General features: G+C 47.8%; 1 protein-coding gene across 1 annotated transcript; it reads right to left on the bottom strand.

The window, feature by feature from the left end:
- Positions 1-1,207: 1,207 nt before the first annotated feature.
- Positions 1,208-19,235, bottom strand: SOX8 (SRY-box transcription factor 8). Its single transcript, XM_063143577.1, has 3 exons — positions 18,781-19,235; positions 8,143-8,381; positions 1,208-2,565 (listed from the first exon to the last, which is right to left on the bottom strand). Exons 1-3 carry the CDS (start codon positions 19,233-19,235, stop codon positions 1,829-1,831), a joined length of 1,431 nt encoding a protein of 476 aa, XP_062999647.1. The 3' UTR covers positions 1,208-1,828.
- Positions 19,236-19,557: the final 322 nt, after the last annotated feature.

Below are 19,557 nucleotides of genomic sequence, written 5' to 3'. Positions count from 1 at the left end.
ATGGAGGCAAGATTCACAGGGGCCCGCAGCGTCAGCACCTTTTTCATAGCAGGGACACGATGTCATCTGCCCCCTCCCGCCCCCTCAGAATTCTGTTCCTTTGGAGCTGAGTGGCAATTCTCACCATAACAGAGGGAGAAATGGGGTTTCTCCAGCAACAATAGATGGTTGCCCTGCGAAGTATTTTCTAGTGCCTTGATCTTGAGTGGGCCATGAAGACCCACATGCTTGACGCAAGCCCTGCTCCGGCTGGAGATGAAAACGGCTAGAAATGGTTTGTTGATGTGGATCAACCGAGTGGCCTGCATTTGGGAGTGTGGCTCTGGGGACCGTCGTGATGAGCATCTGCACTCCAAAACGCACCACTGGACGAACCCAGCGACTGCTAGCCCGGACGGCTAAGTAGACCCTCGTATTTGGAGACAGTCTAACATGGAACTCCAGCTACTGTGGCTAAACAGGAAGAGGGCCAGTAGAGGCTGGGGTCTCAGATGTCAGTGGAGCTGGGAATCGGCTCTGGGTTTCAGTCAGAACTCTAAAGGAGCTCTCCAAGGCATGGAACTCCTTGAGAACTATGGAAATCAAGCATAGATTTCCAGAGTTCTACAGGAGCTCCGTGCCTTGAGAGCTCCTTTAGAATTCCAAATGGTTCTCGATGAAACCCAGAGCGCATTCCCAGCCCCACTGACCTCTGAGCCCCCAGCCTCCACTGGAGAGACCATCACCTTTATGTCCTACTCATGAGTACCGACGCGTTTGGCTGGCGGCTTTTGTTACTAGAAAGCTGGACTAGGTGGACCTCACGGTGTTATCCAGCATGGTCAGATTTTACGTGGACATTACCATTAAATAATAATTTCTCCCCAGCATCCCCGCTGCAGAAATCAATCCATTGCTTCTCCCCTTCCTTCCTTCAAGTCCTTACATCACCACTTCATTTTAAGAAGCGTTTACCATGATGACTGAGAACACTGTAATTTTTTAAAAAAAGTATAATAAGGGGGAGGGGGGACCATCTTGTCTCCACTAATTTACGCCCCTTAAAAATCTCTTCTTTAAAAATTCTACTTCTTGCACAGAATTACTTCATTAATTAAAAAGACAAAAATTACACAGAACATAAATACATATTTTCAACAGATTTACCCCCAAAACAATGACCAAATAATAATAATTAAAAAAAATCAAAACACCTTTTTTCTGAGCTTAACACACTTTTTGTAAGCTTCCCAACAAAACGTTAAACTACAGCCAAACCTTGCTTAGAAGAATCGTCGACTAAAACGAAGAAATGCTGACATTAGCGGATCAATTGGTCTCAAAAGATTCTTGGACGGTCCCTCGGTATTGTTAATCGGATGGTTAGGATTGTAAAGTCTGTCTGGGTTTTTTTGGGGGGTGGGGGGGTCAAGGTTGACGTATCCTCAAATTGCAACAGACCCTTCAAACATAACCTTCTCCTTTATTTTTGCACGGTCCTACATACAAATCATGCACTTCCCTTCAAGTCCTCACAGAGGAGTTAGGATAAACCGTCCTTCATGTATTCAAAAGGAATCATCAGTCCAGATGGTTTTCTTTTAATTATTATTATTATTTATTAATTATTATTATTATTATTAATAAAGAAAATAGAACTCTGTCTTGGAAAAAATTTAAAGGTCTTGGAGGGGGTGTCCAGTCATTCAGAAGAACGGGAGGCACTTGGGCAAGTGACACGGTGCTCCGTCATGGATTTTTGCCTTCTTCATTCCATATTTTTTTCCGTTTCTCATGTAGTGCATACGTTGGGGAGGAAGGCCTAAAAATGGCCGCTCTGTCTGTCCTCTCAAGGCCTTGTCAGAGTCGTGTAGACCGGCTGGTCCCAGTTCGCGGTGGGGCTGTGCGAAGGAGGGATGGACAAGCTGTTCAGGATGGGGGTGGCATATGGCCTGCGGGAGGAATGGAAGTAAGGGTACTGGTAGAGGCCGGAGGGGTAGCCAGGGTACGGGTTGTAGTAGTTGGAACTCTGGAGGTCTGTGTAGTCACATTGGGAGCTGGAGAAAGAGGCGGTGGCCGAGGCGGAGGCCACTGTGGTCGCACACGCCTGGGCGCTGTAAGATCCATAGTCGGAGTGAGTCGGGGAGCTGTGTGACTGGTCGCTGTAATGGCTCGGGCTGAGTTGCTCCGTCTTGATGTGGGGCCTCTGCTGCCCGCTTTCATTGGACGAGGGGGATGCAGAGGAAGGGCTCTTGTGAGTCCAAACCTGAGCTGCCCCACCGCCGCCATTGGCCGAATGGGAATAGGAGGTCCCGTAAGATCCCGCCGTGGCGTTCGGCCCGTGATCAGCCGGCATGGCAGCATGGCCGTTGAGCGGCAAATACTGGTCAAACTCGTGGACGTCAAAGGTCTCCATGTTGTTGATGACCTCGCTGCTCAGCTCGGAGATGTCCACGTTACTGAAGTCTATGTTCTGGCGGCCACTCTCCACTAGGCGGCGCCCTTCGTGCTTCAGCTCTTGCTTGCTTCCATGGTGGAGGTCCGTTTTAGGGGTGGTAGGTGGGGTAGGGGGTCCGTGGGTCTGCCCTAGAGACAAAGCACATTTCAAACGCTGTAGTCATTCTGGAGGGCAAGCGGTTTATAGCATCTGCTTTGGTGAACCCTTACCTTGAACACTAGCCTTGGAAAGGCAAAGAACACAGAATTTGGGGTAGAGAAACTCATTCTGGCAGTGGAGGGTGGCGACTCGATGTCAGTGGGGCGGTGAAGCCGTTCCAGGTTTCAGTCAGAACTCTGAAGGAGCCATCCATGGTGCTTTGCATATGCTTCACACCTTGGACAGCTCCTTCAGAGTTCTGACTAAAACCCAGAGTGGATTCACCACCCCATTGACATCAGATCCACCAGCCTCCACTGGATCCTTGACACCAAAGACAAGAGAAAACAGGTTGTTAGCAAACCGGAAGAGAAGAACCTGCTTTCTATGGAGTCAGGCCTTTGTTTCGTCTAGCTTGTGTTGTCAACACTGGCTGGCAGCAGCGGCTCTCCAGGGTTTCGAGGAGGATTCTTTCCCAGGCCCACCTGGAGATGCCACCGGGGATCGAACCAGAGACCTTCTGCATGCAAAGCAGGGGCTCAACCATGGAGCTACGACCCAAGCTGGACCGCATTTGTCACAAAACCCTACATCTGAGATTCCCTCCTCCTCTCACAGCGACCGGAGGGGTGCAAAGCGGACTCGGCCGGTGTTCTAGAAGGACATTCCAGGCATAAAGAGCTGCAAGAAGCTGGAATCAGAGACCCTTAGGAGAGCAGAAAACCTCCAGACAGCGGGGGAGGAGCAAACTAGCAGGAGGAGGGATGCTCACAGGGAAGGATCTCGCAGGATATAAAAGTAAAAACAAGAAGGCAACGGGGGGACACGGCTGTGGCGTGTTAGAGCCCCTGGTCGCTTGCAGAAGATCCCAGGTTTGATCCTCAGCGTCTCCAGGTAGAGCTGGAAAAACTCCTGCCTGAACACCTGGGTTAATGACCATCTCTTGCTATTTTAAACGATTTACTCTCAAGGTAACACATAAAAAGCAGTCCTCAGCTCCCATCAATTACAGCTGGTCAAGAATACACCGCTCTAGGGAATCTGCATGCTTTGGTCGAGAATCAAATTTAATTTTGTCACTGCAGAGGCCACCAGTGAGGGAGGAAGCAGCAGCCAGGCACCTCTCCATCGTGCCTGGGTCCAGCTCCAGCTGAGAGCCCCCTCCCTCCTGCTACCAACTGTCACTGCAGAGGCCACCAGTGAGGGAGGAAGCAGCAGCCAGGCGCCTCTCCACCGTGCCTGGGTCCAGCTCCAGCTGAGAGCCCCCTCCCTCCTGCTACCAACTGTCTCTGCAGAGGCCACCAGTGAGGGAGGAAGCAGCAGCCAGGCACCTCTCCACCGTGCCTGGGTCCAGCTCCAGCTGAGAGCCCCCTCCCTCCTGTTACCAACTGTCTCTGCAGAGGCCACCAGTGAGGGAGGAAGCAGCAGCCAGGTGCCTCTCCACCGTGCCTGGGTCCAGCTCCAGCTGAGAGCCCCCTCCCTCCTGTTACCAACTGTCTCTGCAGAGGCCACCAGTGAGGGAGGAAGCAGCAGCCAGGCGCCTCTCCACCGTGCCTGGGTCCAGCTCCAGCTGAGAGCCCCCTCCCTCCTGCTACCAACTGTCTCTGCAGAGGCCACCAGTGAGGGAGGAAGCAGCAGCCAGGCACCTCTCCACCGTGCCTGGGTCCAGCTCCAGCTGAGAGCCCCCTCCCTCCTGTTACCAACTGTCTCTGCAGAGGCCACCAGTGAGGGAGGAAGCAGCAGCCAGGTGCCTCTCCACCGTGTCTGGGTCCAGCTCCAGCTGAGAGCCCCCTCCCTCCTGCTGTCACCTGTAACTGCTGAACTTTCCAACTAAGATTGTAGTGCCTGAATTTGCTTTCCTTTTCCCCCTCCTCCCTCCCAATCGCCTTTCCTTTTGTGTCATGTCTTTTAGATTGTAAGCCTGTGGGCAGGGACTGTCAAGAAATACTTTTGTAAGCTGCCGTGAGAGCCTTTTTTGGCTGAATGGCGGCATAAAAATCCTTAAATAAATAAAATAAATAAATAAAATCAAGGTTGGGGGAGTTTACTACTCTATTTATGCTATTGGCAGTTTCGAGAGTATCTTTAATAAATAAAATGTATTTTCTGAGAGTGAATACCTACTATGGATGACAACAAACTTTGTTCAAATTGAGGAACCAATTTAATTATTCCTCCCCTCTCCCAACGTAACAAACACTCTGATGGTGGTGAGTTTCATTGTCTTTTCAACTGATATATGTTTGTTTTGGATGTGTAACCTCTGCCTTGGCGGGGTTTTATAAAATAATATATCATCTCTTATTATAAACACCTGGAGAGCCTCTGCTGCCAGTCAGTGTTGACAATACTGGGCTAGATGGACCCAGTGTCTAGCTCAGTAGAAGGCAGTTTCCGATGTCCTTTCAGTAAGGGCAAGATCTGGTGAGGAATACAGAAAAGGGGAGAGGAAGCCAGCGTAGAGAAACCGAGCAGGAGGTAGACAGGAAAAGGTAGACAAAGGCAAATGCTATTTGGGGCTGCCTTAATAGAAGTATAGTTTCCAAATCGCGTGAGGTACTGGTTCCTCTCTATTCGGCCCTGGTTAGGCCTCATCTAGAGTATTGCGTCCAGTTCTGGGCTCCACAATTCAAGAAGGACGCAGACAAGCTGGAGCGTGTTCAGAGGAGGGCAACCAGGATGATCAGGGGTCTGTAAACAAAGCCCTATGAGAAGAGACTGAAAGAACTGGGCATGTCTAGCCTGGAGAAGAGAAGATTGAGGGGAGACATGAGAGCACTCTTCAAATACTTGAAAGGTTGTCACACAGAGGAGGGCCAGGATCTCTTCTCGATCTTCCCAGAGTGCAGGACACGGAATAACGGGCTCAAGTTACAGGAAGCCAGATTCCAGCTGGACATCAGGAAGAACTTCCTGACTGTTAGAGTAGTACAACAATGGAACCAGTTACCTAGGGAGGTTGTGGGCTCTCCCACACTAGAGGCATTCAAGAGGCAGCTGGACAACCATCTGTCAGGGATGCTTTAGGGTGTATTCCTGCATTGAGCAGGGGGTTGGACTCAATGGCCTTGTAGGCCCCTTCCAACTCTACTATTCTATGATTCTACGATTCTATGAAAAGTGAAGCGGAGTTCTGCCCAAATGAGGAGCAGACAGATCTTGCAAAAGAAGAAGAGTTGCGCTAGTCAAGACAAGACGTGACCAGAACACAGAAGCCGAGTTTGAGCCAAATGGACCAAGCGGAACGGGTGGAGTTTTTACACTGCTGTACTGAGAGAAGCAGCAAAGATGTGCAAGCCACCCTCGCTTTATACAGTGTCGGATTTCCCTTTCAAGCTATTGATTTTATACATCCTTCACGAACCTTTTGCAAAGTTCCTCCATTGCAAACCGAAAGAAACTAAGGAAATGAAAATGAAAGGAAGGAGGGGAGCGCTTCCAGACATTAATATAGACAAGAAATACGTCTGAAATTGGAAGAGATCAGCAAGACACTTAGAATCTAGAAAGGGAGGAATACTGTGCGCGGAGCGGTGGTAACATCTCGCCACTGAGCACATAATGCACCATGTCAACTCATGTGCATATGTATTAGTATGCCGATGTAGGGGGAAAATCGCACCAATAAGCGTGGATGCTAAAAAGAGAGATCAACTCTGGTGTTTGATAAACGTGTTAAAAACTATTTTATTCTTTAAATCCAAAAACGCTCTGCTCAATGTTTTGGACGTATCGTCCTTCATCAGGAGTGATAATAAAATATACAGTTTTTAAAAAAATAACAAAACAGGAACAACACCCATGTATTACTGAAACATTTCATGTAGAAACCTCAACTATTCTTATCTACAGATTTTGTAGTTGTCACAAGTTGTGGAGACTAAAAGTTTTTCTAGGGACACTTTTGTCCTTATCCCTCCTCAGGAATACATAATGTAATTTGCTGACCTTAGTACACAGATTCTACACTTCCAAAATCTAGGCTTTTCTGACTTCTCTTATCACCTCCCCGTTAATGGCTTATTTTTGATTAAGAACTGGCACTTTGGGGGCTGGAATAGCTGCTGCACTGCAGGTCAAGCGAATTCTCTGGAAAAGAGCCTGTGCTGCCAATTGCTGACCCAAAGTGGAGAAGACTGATTGAAATCGAGGTTTTCCCTGCTGCCGTAGACTCTTTAAAACTGGTGATGCGGGACACGGGAGTTGAGACCTTCTCCACTCCAAGCAGAGCTCTGCTCCTATGCTGATGCCACCAGAACAAAACCAGAAAACGTGGCTACCGCAGGAATTCTCGTTTCCCGGCTGCTCCAGACTAAGACACGTTCCAGGGAATTCCTCAGGGTGCCCGCGGACTCCCAGCTCCCAGCCCCCTTTGTGTGCACGCAAAGCTTCCCTTCATGGGAACGAACAGGGCAGTCATGTGCAAGTGATCTCTTTCTATCTAATGTGAGCGTAAGACACACACGCTCTTCTCTGGGCTTGGCCCTGGTGCTGAAACGAGAACCCTGAGGCCTTGGCAAACATGAAGCCTAGGGAGGGAGAAGGAAAAAGTTTGAGGAAAAGTTCTCATGGGCCAGAGATGGGTGGGGGGAACGGGGAGCCCATTTTTCGTGGAAGGGAAGGATTGGACTCTTTGCGCGGCGTGCTGGCAAAGGAGGAGGAGGCAGTCCGCACTTCCCGAAAAATGAAGTCATGGTTGGCTCAAGGCTGTGCGTGAGCCACTTGCCTTACAAGCCCAACATCTCTGCCCTATGTGGGCGGAGAGGAATAAGTCCATTCCCAGCCACAATCCAATGTTATGACCCACATAGTCGTATAAGGCTTGGGACCAGGCTACCTGAAAGGCCACATTCTTCCATATGAGCCTGCCTGGGTTCGAAGGTCCTCAGGGAAGAACCTTTTCTCAGTCCTGCCACCATTGACAGCATGTTTGGTGGGGAAACAAGACAGGGCCTTCTCGGTGGCCGCTGCCACCAGGATGTGGAACTCCTTACCTAGGGAGGCTCAGATGACTCCCTCTTCCCTGTCCTTCCACCAGCAGGCAGGGATGTTTTTATTTGAGAAGATTTTTGGCACGTTGAGCACCGTTTTTGATGGAAAGGTGGGATGTGAATTGAATCAATCAATCAATCAATAAAAGAAAGAAAGAAGCCACAGCTGCTTGATCGTGAAGGAAATGAACTCTGCATGTGCTCAGCAGCACTCCTTCAAATATTCCAGGAGTCAGCCTTCCCTTGCCAGCATCCCTAAACATGGAAGAAGGAGTTGTGATTAAAGGCGCAATCTTATGCATGTTCAGACAGACAAAAGTCCTTCAACTCCCAGCATTGGGGAATGCTGAGAGTTGAAGGACTTCTGTCTGTCTAAACATGCATAGGATTGGACCCAAGGTGGGAGAAGTCCGGAGGACGGAGGAGCTACACCTATGAGAAGTGTTTTTCTGTTCAAAGCTTTGGGATTCTCCCATCGCCAGCTCATCTCTTTCAACTGGGGACGCCGCTATTTCAACACAAGATGTTGTGCTTGCAAAAGCAAGTGTTCTGCCTCAGCTCCTCCCCTTTCCTTACCTGCATGGTCAGGGTGATGATGAGTTTCGCTCATGGATCCCAGTCCAGTGTCTGCTTTGTACATCTGGTTTCCACCATGATGAGTCAGTTCGGCCCCCGAATCGGAATCGCTTTGGCCCGCTTTGACGCTTTTCCTCCTGCGCGGCTGGTATTTGTAATCTGGATGGTCTTTCTTGTGCTGAACCCTCAGCCGCTCAGCCTCCTCCACAAAGGGGCGCTTCTCACTTTCACTTAGCAAGCTGGTTGAGAAAGAAAGAAGGAGAGGGAGAAAAGACAGAATAAATCATTGATTCCCTTCAAAGCTAGATTATTCAAGGTGCTCCCCACCCCCGTCCCCACCTATGAAAATGCATTGGTCTGGCAAACCAAGGATGATCAGGGGTCTGGAAACAAAGCCCTGTGAGGAGAGACTGAAAGAACTGGGCACGTTTAGCCTGGAGAAGAGAAGACTGAAGGGAGACATGAGAGCACTCTTCAAATACTTAAAAGGTTGTCACACAGAGGAGGGCCAGGATCTCTTCTCGATCCTCCCAGAGTGCAGGACATGGAATAATGGGCTCAAGTTACAGGACGCCAGATTCCAGATGGACACCAGGAAAAATGTCCTGACTGTTAGAGCAGTATGACAATGGAACCAATGACCCAGGGAGGTCGCGGGCTTTCCCACCTTTGAGGCCTTCAAGAGGCAGCTGGGCAGCCATCTGTCAGGGATGCTCTAATGTGGATTCCTGCATTGAGCAGGGGGTTGGACTTGATGGCCTTGTAGGCCCCTTCCAAGTCTACTACTTTATGATTCTATGACTTCAAAGAGCATCACATAATAGGCTTGTCATTTAACAGAAAACATCTTTAAAAAAGTTTTCGGGAAACATCTAAATATACATATTAAATTTATTTTTTAATAAATACATTTAGGAACATAGGAATATATGAAGCTGCCTTATACTGAGTCAGACCATGGGTCCATCTAGCCCAGTATTGTCGACACTGACTGGCAGCAACTCTCTGGGGTTTCAGGCAGGATCCTTTCCCTGACCCTACCTGGAGTAGCCAGGGATTGATCCTGGGACCTTCTGCATGCAAAGCAGGGACTTTATCACACTGAGCTATGGCCCCTCCCTCAAAGCTATGTCCCCTCCCTCAAAGCTATGGCCCCTCCCTCACTGAAAAATAAATGTTTAGTTCTCTTATTAAGCAGCTTCACAAAGATATTAACAACTGGACATACATTTCAGCTTTAACCTAATCATCCCAGGCCATACCTCACTGCTTACAATTCTGCCTCCCTATCCCAGTTACCATGAATGTGTCACACGCTCACACACACTCCAATCAACTCTGGATAATACTCCGTACAATTAACAGTAGATTCTAATCCACAAAAGTTGATTATGCCCCAATAAATTTGTTAGCCTCCAAGTGCCACAGGACTCTCGTTTTTTGCTGCAATAGGCTAACGCAGGACCCCTCTAGAAGTACGGATTCTGAATAGTCACTGTGCTGATTTTGCACACATCCATGCATCAGATAAAGTGGGCCCTGCTGGTGCCAAAATAAATTCGTTAGTCGTTAAGGTGCTACAAGACTCTTGATGTTTTTTGCCGTGACAGTCTAATGCCTCTATATTTTTTGCGAACCCAGAGAGCTTCGGCTATGGGCGCTATGGAATATAATAAATGAAATTAAAATAGAAAAAGAATATTTCAGTCACGGGCCCAATTCAGCCAAAGAATAAGTTTCAGCAGGAGAGAGTTGGGCATGGGCTTAACTATCTCTCTGAAATCTGAAGGACTCCAGGCTTCACTTTGGCTGGATCTTATTCCAGTTTATAGCCAATGTAATTCGGAACTAAGCATTCCGCTCCAGAACACAGGATCCTATTTACGTGCCTCCTCTAAATGCATGTAACACGTCAGCTTTGCTACAGTCCTAACTGATAAAAACCCAAATTTAACACTTTCAGACATGAAATGTTTGCATTTTTCCTATTTCCAAACCTTTGTGATGAGATAGTAACCTGTTACAAGTTTCAGAAACAACTTTTAAAAAAGAAGCAGCAGCAATCACAGCAAAATAATCCTATTTTGGGGGGTTGTTTTGTTTTTGTGGTTATTTTGTTTTTAAGATCGTTTCTCTCTTCCTCTAGCGAACATCATTTTCTGCCTCTCAAAGAAATGTCCAAAATTTCCAAACTGCAAACATTACGCCAACGTAGACTCACTAAGGCTGCAATTTACCTGTGAGTAGTTTCCATTGAACTCAGTGGGGCCTACCTCTAAGCAGACGCACAGGGTTGCAATCTAGGACATTTGGAATAAGTCTCATTGAACAAAGTGAGATTCTGATTTTATCTGCCCTGAGATCCTAGTGATATCAGCTGGGATACAAATGTTTCAATAAATAAATAAAATAAATTCGCTTGTGAGTAAACACTATAGAATGGCTCTCTTTTAAAGATTTCAACATGCAAATGCAAATAACGCCTCCAATTATTAGCAAATGTTATATATCGATAACTATGCTGCCATTATTCTCAACAACTACTCCATAGAAAGACTTGTATTCCAGTGTTCAGATTTCAGTCAACACGACTAAAATGTATTGGTCCTAATCTCCACACATCCTTTCTTTCTGGACGTCTGTTTCTCTTCTCTTTTCTTCCCTGGCAAATCGGAGATCGCATTCAGAAGGGCATTCCACAACCGGAGGGGGTCTGTTTGCAGACCTCAATTGCCCTTATGGGAGCGGGTCACTTCAATTTAAGACTTCGGCATTAAATGATTTATTGATCACCCTATTCAATCATGGGCTGTTGAGCTCAATTTGCATGCGGCTGACAAATTTTTAAGTATGCAATTCTGCAGCAGAGAGCCTCAAGACAGCAAACGCCCGGAGATTTTAGAGCAGTTTGCCTTCCCTTCATTTCCCACGTAGACTTCCAGGACGAGAGAGGAGAAATGCGAAGCGTGTGGTATGTATGGAGGAAGACGGAGCAAAGTGGCTGGTTCACCAGCCTCCCGCTTAAAAGGGAGGATGGATTTGGGACACCCCCATTTTAAACCACTACCACAAATTGCACTGCATCAGTGTTGTTCTGTATTTGTACTTCACCCTGTCCCATACAGGCTAGTAATGCCATCAAGATCTTGCTCTCTTGCAGTCTTCCAATCCAAATATTAAGTAGCTTGAACAAATGATTTTTTAAAAAATCCTTTCCACTCACCAACATTTTCCTTTCCCTATTGCTCCCATTTACTTCAAGTACATCTCTCTCTCTCTCTCTCTCTCTCTCTCTCTAGTTTGTTTTTATGAATGGAACTTGATAAATGAGTGAAAATGTGACCCCAAAAACTTTACAGTACAACACAATACATCTCTACTCAGAACTAACCCTTTCTGAACTCAATAGGATTTTTTACTGAGTACACAGACATACGATTTTACTGTCAGCCTTTGATTGCCACAAACCATTTGGTTGCTTATGCAAAAAAATGTGTAACCGAACTGTGTAACAGACAGGGCGACTTAGAAGTAAGCCCCATTAAGTTCAAGGAGGCTCCTTCTTAAGTAAAGGGATATAGGATTGCAGCCCAAGAACAACACAACACTTTAAACATTAAAAAAAAAAGGAAAAGAATTTAGTTCACCTTTCCAGGAAACTATTTGGAAATATTTGCAAGAGGCAAATAAAATGTAACAGACAAAGCATATACACCCATATAATTTCCATATGTTTATACTGGATAATCTAGTTTAAATATGATGAAGTACTTGGACAAGCAAAGAAAACACTGCCAACGAGCATTAGCCTGACAAGACAATTATTTCTGAAGTGCCTGAAACCCACCAGCACTTGAAGAAAAGCCCTACACCCCCGGTGACCCCACCAAGCCAAAGACGCATATAAGCTCATGTAAAGTGAGCTCTGGGGGATCGGTAAGCCCACTGTTTCCACTGCCAAAAGAGAGGTGTTGAGCATCCGGCAGGCCGTGGAACGTAAGTCGTAGGGTGCGGGTGGTCAGGCCTGCACTCAAATCAACGGTTTTAAAATTCCCAGAAGCAAAGGTCATTTCCTCCCCCAATTGTGGGGTGCAGCCAGTCTTTTAAAAACTGGAGCAAAAGTAACAAGATGGAGCGGATATCTCAGACGACACATCCCATATCCTTCCAACACCAGGAGCCAAATGTCTTTTAAAGGCCTTTTCAGTGCTTGGCTCATTTTGGGTAGCAGCGCGTTCTTCATCGATGTGACGGCATCCCCGGATAACACCCATCCATCACTCGGAACGGATACTGGTAATTCAGAAGCACTGCAAGTTGGACGTTTCCAAGCTCTGCGAATAGGGCAAAGAGTCCAAAGTGTGTCCCCACCCACCCCCAGATCTGGACCAAAGGTCTGACAGATTTGCTTGGGGCGACTGCAATGTAATTTGGTGCACAGAAGTGCAACCAAAATGGTTTCCGCTAGAGATGATTGCGGCCGTGGAAAGACTCCAGCCTCCTAAGCCTTAGAAAATAATTCAGGTTTTGCCTTGGCCTATAAGGGAGTTTGGCCCATTTGGCATCATCCCAAAATGTCACAACTTTGCAGTTGGGATCAGCTGAAGGTTAAATGCAGACGTGATTCATTCAGGCGGGGTCTTGTAAAACGGAATCGATGGAGAACAACTGCAAACATTTTCAGCCAAGCGGTGCTAATGCCTCTGCTTCGTCTCCTACATCAGACTCAGATGCAAGAAGTGATTGATGTACGTAATTAGCACTAGTTATCAGTGTATTTCTGTGGATCACAATTCTGCTGCTGTTGCTAATCAATTGTGAATTGAGAACCAGTGTGGTGTAGTGGTTAGAATGTCAGATCCGGGTTCTAATCCCCACTCGGCCATGGAAACCCACTGGGTGACTTTGGGCCTGTCACTGACTTTCAGCTTCACCTACCTCACAGGGTTGTTGTGAGGATAAAATTGTGAGGATAGGAGGAGGATCATACAAGCCACCTTGGATTCCTTGCAAGAGAGAAAAAGGTGAGATATAAATGTTAGAAGAGGAGGAGGAAGAGGAAGAAGTCATAATCATGGCTGGCACAAGAAGTTTTAGTGCCAGAGGTAGAAAACACAAGTGACAACCACACACAAATATGGGGTATAATCAGCTGTGCTGTTTTAAATTTCATAATGAGGTGGGAAGAAAGGGGAAAATTCGCAATGTTTAGAGGCATGGATTGGGGTTTTGGATATATTCAAGACTGAAGAACAAACACAATAACAGAGCGCATTTTAAGAGCTTTTTTTTGGTTACTTTTTCTATAACTTATAATAACCAAATATTTAAGTGCTTCAATTCACATGTGGCGTTTGGAGCATGGGGTGGGGGGCAGAGAGAAATGTCTTTCCATTTTCCTTAACTGGCCAACCAGAACTCAACAGATTCCAGCCCACGGAAATTAACAAAAGTTGTACAACAGCATAGCCAGCACCCCGCAGGTCCTTAAGGCCAGGCATCTGAAAACAACTTGCGTCAAACTAGAGGAGTTTGTCCATTCCATCCATTGTTTCGTTTCAGGTTTCATGAGACTGAGGTTGCAACCCTACAAACTAGAAGGAAGCCCTATTGAGTAGATATGTATAAGATTGCACTGTAAGGCTTGTGGCGGGGGCGGTGTGTGTGTGTGTGTGTGTTAAATCGGAAGGAGGGTTTTCCCCCCAGGCAATTTCATGTGGAACCTTACAGCATTTATGCTCTAGGAATATTTATCTGCGTCGTGCATGCGTTTTGCAAGTGTTTCACTCATCAAATACTTATTTCTACCTACTCTGCTTGTATATTACCGTCCCTCCAAATACCTCAGGGTAGCCTTTTCTTCTCCCCTCCCTCTTCCACACATACACACATACTATACTCCATGCTATAGGTTGGGCGGAGAGACTGACTGCCCTATGATCACCCACTGAGCTTCAGAACTGACCAGGGGTTCAAACCAAGGCCCTCTTTGCACAAATACGGAGTATGCATAGAGATGGGTGGGATTTTCTTTTATTTCTGTATCTGAGAAGAGCTTCCCAAAATTCACAATTTCTCCATAAATGTGATGGAAAGAACTCGAGATTAAAAACATTCAAACCTGGGAGATACTGAAAGGTTCACCCACCCTGCGGGGTGCATGAGTAATATGCACAAATATTGATGTTTTGAATGCCACTGAGTCCTAATAGATATGTTTAATTCTCCAAAAACAGATTAAGGACGCAATCCTTGGAAAACTGGTTCCATGGAATATAGCAGGGCTTCTTTCTGAGCAAAGTTGCATCAAATCGAGCTACATGTATATTATGACATACATCTTTAAAGCTGCATATTTTGTACATCTATTGTACATCTATTTTACAAATGTCTGAATGATTTTATCCTAAACCACATTTTAGCTGAGCGGTGCATATATGCATTCATGTAAATATATCTGGAGATGCAGCAAAGACATTACAAGCTCCAGAGTTTTCCAAAACTTTCCAGGGCAAATAGTCCTACTACACAAGCAAATGTGGTGATGGTGTGTGTGTGTGTGTGTGTGTGTGTGTGTGTTTAAATCACTAAAATAACTGAAGCCCATCACCTGGTTGGGTGATCAGACAGCTTCAAACTTTTAACTTGTTGTGGACAGGAGCACTTTAAAGGCCTTTAAAGGCCACAGAAGCTAAGGGAACAATTTACGTATGTCAACGTAAATCACTCATTTCTTATCTGCTCGCAGCTGAATGCACAAATCAGCTCAACTGGAAACCATAATATGCCAGAGTTTAAATGAAAGTGCAGGCTGTGGTTTTAGGACTGAAATGACCCATGCGCACATGCAGGTCATCACTGGAGTGAATCGGCCCTGAGACAAGAAGGAACCTGCTAACTTCTGGGAGATTCACGTGTACAGCAATCCCCCTCCACTGTATTCAGTGGGAGTTATTATTATTATTATTTATTTATTTATTTATATAGCACCATCAATGTACATGTTACTTCCAGGGTTTGAGGCAGGGGTCCTTCCCAGCCGTACCTGGGGATGCCGAGGACTGAATCTGAGCTTTTTCTGCATGCAACACACTCAACCCTCCACTCAACCCTACTGTAGAAGCTGCTCAGAGACAGGAGAAGGGAATTCGAATCTCTTTCAAAGGAGGAAACAGGTTCACATCCAATAAAGAGAATCTAGCTTTATGAGAAGGGAACAGACTCCACAGCAGTGGCAGCTGGTGCACACTGGGGCAGGGTGGATCCACCAGATCCTACTGAGATTGTCGGAGGAGGGCAGGAAAAGATCATGCGTGGCAAGCGGCCGCTGCATGCCATGCATTGGAGCAAATGTCTCTGGTTGTGGGAGGATTTCTCTGCCACAAGTGGGTGGGGAGAGGCAGAGAGCTGCCGCTCCATTTGCCCCAAATACAGACTCGCCTCTGGACGTATGGCACTCCCACCAACTATGCACTAGGCTCACAACTATCCCAGAAACTGCATAGCCCTTGCATGCATACAGCCAGCGCAATGGTTCGGGCAATGAGCTGTGAGCCACAAACACACTAGGGCACCTTCGACAAGCTGCTGTTCTCTCAGGCCCTCTGCAATTAATGGAGAACAACAGCTGACTACCTTACAGGGAAATTGTACAGATTGCCAAGGTAATGCAAGCAGCACGTTTTGAACACTTGAAATGCACTAACTTGTATTATTGCATCCTGCACCATTATACCATGGTGTGTGTGTGTTTGCACGCACCAATCAGTAGATAAATATAGGAGGCCATTGCTCCACATTTCCATATCCCTTCATAGGGAAGGGCAGGGCTGGCCCTAACAGGCAGTAGAACGTAGCAGCTGCCACATGCAGCAGATGTTAGTACCATTAAAGGATGGTGAACTGCCTGGTGATGGTGATGATATATTATTATTATTATTATTATTATTATTATTATTATTATTTTAGTGTATTTGTGTCACTGAAGTGTCTCAAGCTGGCCTGAGAAAAGAAAGAAATGGTGATCTGCCATTTCCTGGCTTTCATTTTACCTATGCCAGTGAGAACTTATTTTTATTTATTTATTATTCTTTTAATCAGCTATGGAACAGCCAGCTAGCTGGTGGCATGCAACTACCCCTAACCTTCCTGTTTATTTATTCTTAAGCATCAAACTCCTACCCACAGAGACCCATCTTTAAAAACAAACGCGAGCTTCTGAAATCCAGCATAACTGCTAGCACTGGTTATCATACAACCCGTGCCTGCTTACCACCACCCCAATTTCCAAACTATAAGCTTAAGAACCAGCAGACACAGAGGGCCTATTCAGACAACACGCTAAGCCATGGCAAGCAGCTAGCCCTTTTGCAGCAGATGGCTAGTGAGTAGCCGCCATGGCTAGAAATGGTTCACACATGGCTAAGCCTTAATATTTAGCTCAAAATGCTTAACCACCATGACTTAGCATGTCATCTAACCCTAACCTCTACCCCCAGAGACCTTGCTTGAATATACTACCTAGAAATCTCAACAGATTGTCCCTTTAACTCAAGGGGGTCCAGGGTACTGCGGCTGATCTTGGGAGAGAAACTAAGACGAAATCCCAAAGGGTTATAGCCTGCTATAGCAATCAGCAAAAAGCGTCTTCAGGCACCAACAGATTTATTGCGATGTCAGTTTTGTGGAAAAGAGTATAGAGCTTTTGTACATGAAAATTCCTCCTGCAATAAATAGATCTTCTACTGACCACTCCTCTACCTACTGCTTAGAAGCAATGCAAGGGTCTTTAAAGTCATGTGAATAAAAATACAGCATGGACCAGATCCACAGCCCTTTCGTACAGATTTTCACACGTTATCGGCACTAATTAAACCACAATTAGCATTTGATGGGACCCCTCTCCCAATTACCACCACCACTGCTGATAATAATGTTTATTAATAATTAATAATGGAGGGAGGAGCAATTATTTCTACTAGGGCGGAAGAGAAAAGAAGAATTTCTATAGGAGCAGAAGAATCAGGAAATAACCCATCTGCTATCTGCATATAGTCCCATACTAGGTTCTGCCTATTTTATGTAAAGTTAGGAGAGGATAGTTAAAAACCAGTGTCCTAAATATCCCAGGCGTGCATCACTCTAATTTCACTTTATAAAAGAATTCTAAAGAAAATAAAGCCTCCAACGCCTGCAACATTTTCTGTTTCTTTGTAACGCATCAAATTTCTAACTTGGGGAGAAAAGGGGATCCTGTCAGCTGAGTTCCCCACCACAGCAACTGCAACTGAGCGGCACCCCAGGGCGACCTGTGAAGCTCTTCTTCGTTGGTATCCATGAAAAAATATCGCCGTTCTAAGCAAACTCCTTGATTGCTTGGGCAGGGAAGCCATCCCTGAGAGTACAGATTTGGGGAAAGTTGGGGTGTTTTGTGGATGGAATTTAAATTGTATACCTTGTCCCTCAGTTGAACCTTTATTTTTCCCCCAGCTGTCCCTCATTATGCTGGCTGTGCCTTTGATTTCCACCATGTGTTCTTTGACTTCTGGGTTTATCAGCGCAAGGGCTGGTGGGGAGAATAGCAGGGCCCACCGCACTCACAGTGAAACACCCCAAGCAATTCCAAGCTGGGGAATTGCAAGGGAATATTAGGAAATATTTCGTAAGTACCCATCACAACTTCTGTTATGCCTCAAAGACAACCAGTCCGTTCCTCATCTCCATCCCTTCCTCTCTCCTTCCATGGCACACAGTTCAACAGGAATTTCCTTGGGGCATACAATCCAGCCATAAAGTCTAAGTCTGGATAATGTTTAAGCCTCACTAATTGTAATGGGCGAGATTTAAGCATGTTCCTCGATTTTCCCATGAAAATCAATGCAGATCCTAACTGGAACACTGTCTTTCCTTCCCCCCCTTTCTTTAAAAACAAGTGGGCGCCCCTCGGTTCAAGGTGTTTTGCCACAAGTTTAAAAGGCTCCCCTGCCTGGCTTTCAAACCTAGAGATTCAGAAACATTTCAGTCTGAGAAACAGTCATTGAATGGAAATAAACCGTACTAGAACTCTCATCTAAGTTAAGCACAGGAGGGGGGGGGGGAGGTAAAAGAGAGAAACTGACCTCCGTCTAACCTTTGGAAAGTGACTTGAACGTCCAGAAGGTCTTAAGAAAGACTGGTCGTGGGTCTAAAAAGCTAACCGAAGCAACCCAAAACCCTGTTGCTGCTACTGGAAACTTCGCATCGTAACGGTTGGTGCGAAATCCGTACCAAACCAACCCACCAACCAAAGTGCCTTTCAGGGCAACCCTAAACGTGTTTCCTTGTTCCCCATCCCGGATTCCCCCCCCCCCGGTAATTCTGCACAGAACCGGCGTCTTGAATCCCGATCCGGAATGTATTACTCGGAAGTAAGTTCCATCGGCTGCAGCCGGGCAGTGGGATGCGCTTGGGACGGTGTGTTAAACGTGCCCCCCCCCCGCGCGCGCCCCCTTTCTGCTCTGAGCACTCGGCAGGCGCCGCTGAGTCCACTCCAAGGGCCGCCGGCGGGCCCCATCCGCGCTCGCTGCAGCTGCCGCGCCGGCTCGCCGCCCGCCGCCCCGTCCAGCCCCGCCGCGCCGCGCCTCGCCGCGCGCCACTCACCGCCAGAGCTTGCCCAGCGTCTTGCTGAGTTCGGCGTTGTGCAGATGCGGGTACTGGTCGGCGAGTTTCCGGCGGGCGGCCTGAGCCCACACCATGAAGGCGTTCATGGGCCGCTTGACGTGCGGCTTGGCCTTGAGCGCGCCGTTGCCCCGCACGGGCATGGGCACCAGGCTCCAGTCGTAGCCCTTCAGCACCTGCGACACGGCGTCCCGGATGCAGGCGGGGAAGCGCTCGTCCACGTCGCCCGCCTCGCCCTTGGGGCCCGCCACGCCGCCGCCGCCGCCGCCGCCCCCCGCGCGCTGCGAGGAGGCCGAGGGCGCCGCCGGCCCCTCCGAGCCGCCGGGCGACGACGGCGCGTCCGAGTCCGAGTCCACGTGCGAGAGCGAGCTGGCGGTGCCCGCGGGGCTGCCCGGCGCCTCCAGGGCTTTGGCGTGCTCCTCGCTCATGTTGAGCATTGGCGGCGCGGCCGGCCGGCCGGCCACTGCGGGGCCCGGCGGGGCGGGAGCGCGCGGCGGGTCCGGGCGCACGGGCGGAGCGCCTCTGTCCGGGGCAGAACCCGCGCCGAGCGCCCCCGGCTGCAGCCCCCTGCCAAGGCTTCGCCCACAGCGCCGCTCCGTAAAAGCTCCCCCGCGCGGAAAAGCGCCGCTCTCCAAACGCAACGCGCCGACCGCCCCAGACGCGCCGCGCCGAGCCAAAGCCCCAGCGCGCAGCCGGCCCGCAACTTTCTTCACCGACGGGGCGAGCGGGCTCCGCCCCTGCCCACTTCCGATTGGTGGG

This window comes from Elgaria multicarinata, chromosome 17, assembly GCF_023053635.1.
Source record: "Elgaria multicarinata webbii isolate HBS135686 ecotype San Diego chromosome 17, rElgMul1.1.pri, whole genome shotgun sequence".
Taxonomy (NCBI): Eukaryota; Metazoa; Chordata; class Lepidosauria; order Squamata; family Anguidae; genus Elgaria; species Elgaria multicarinata.
This window is presented reverse-complemented; position numbering and strand designations above follow the sequence as displayed.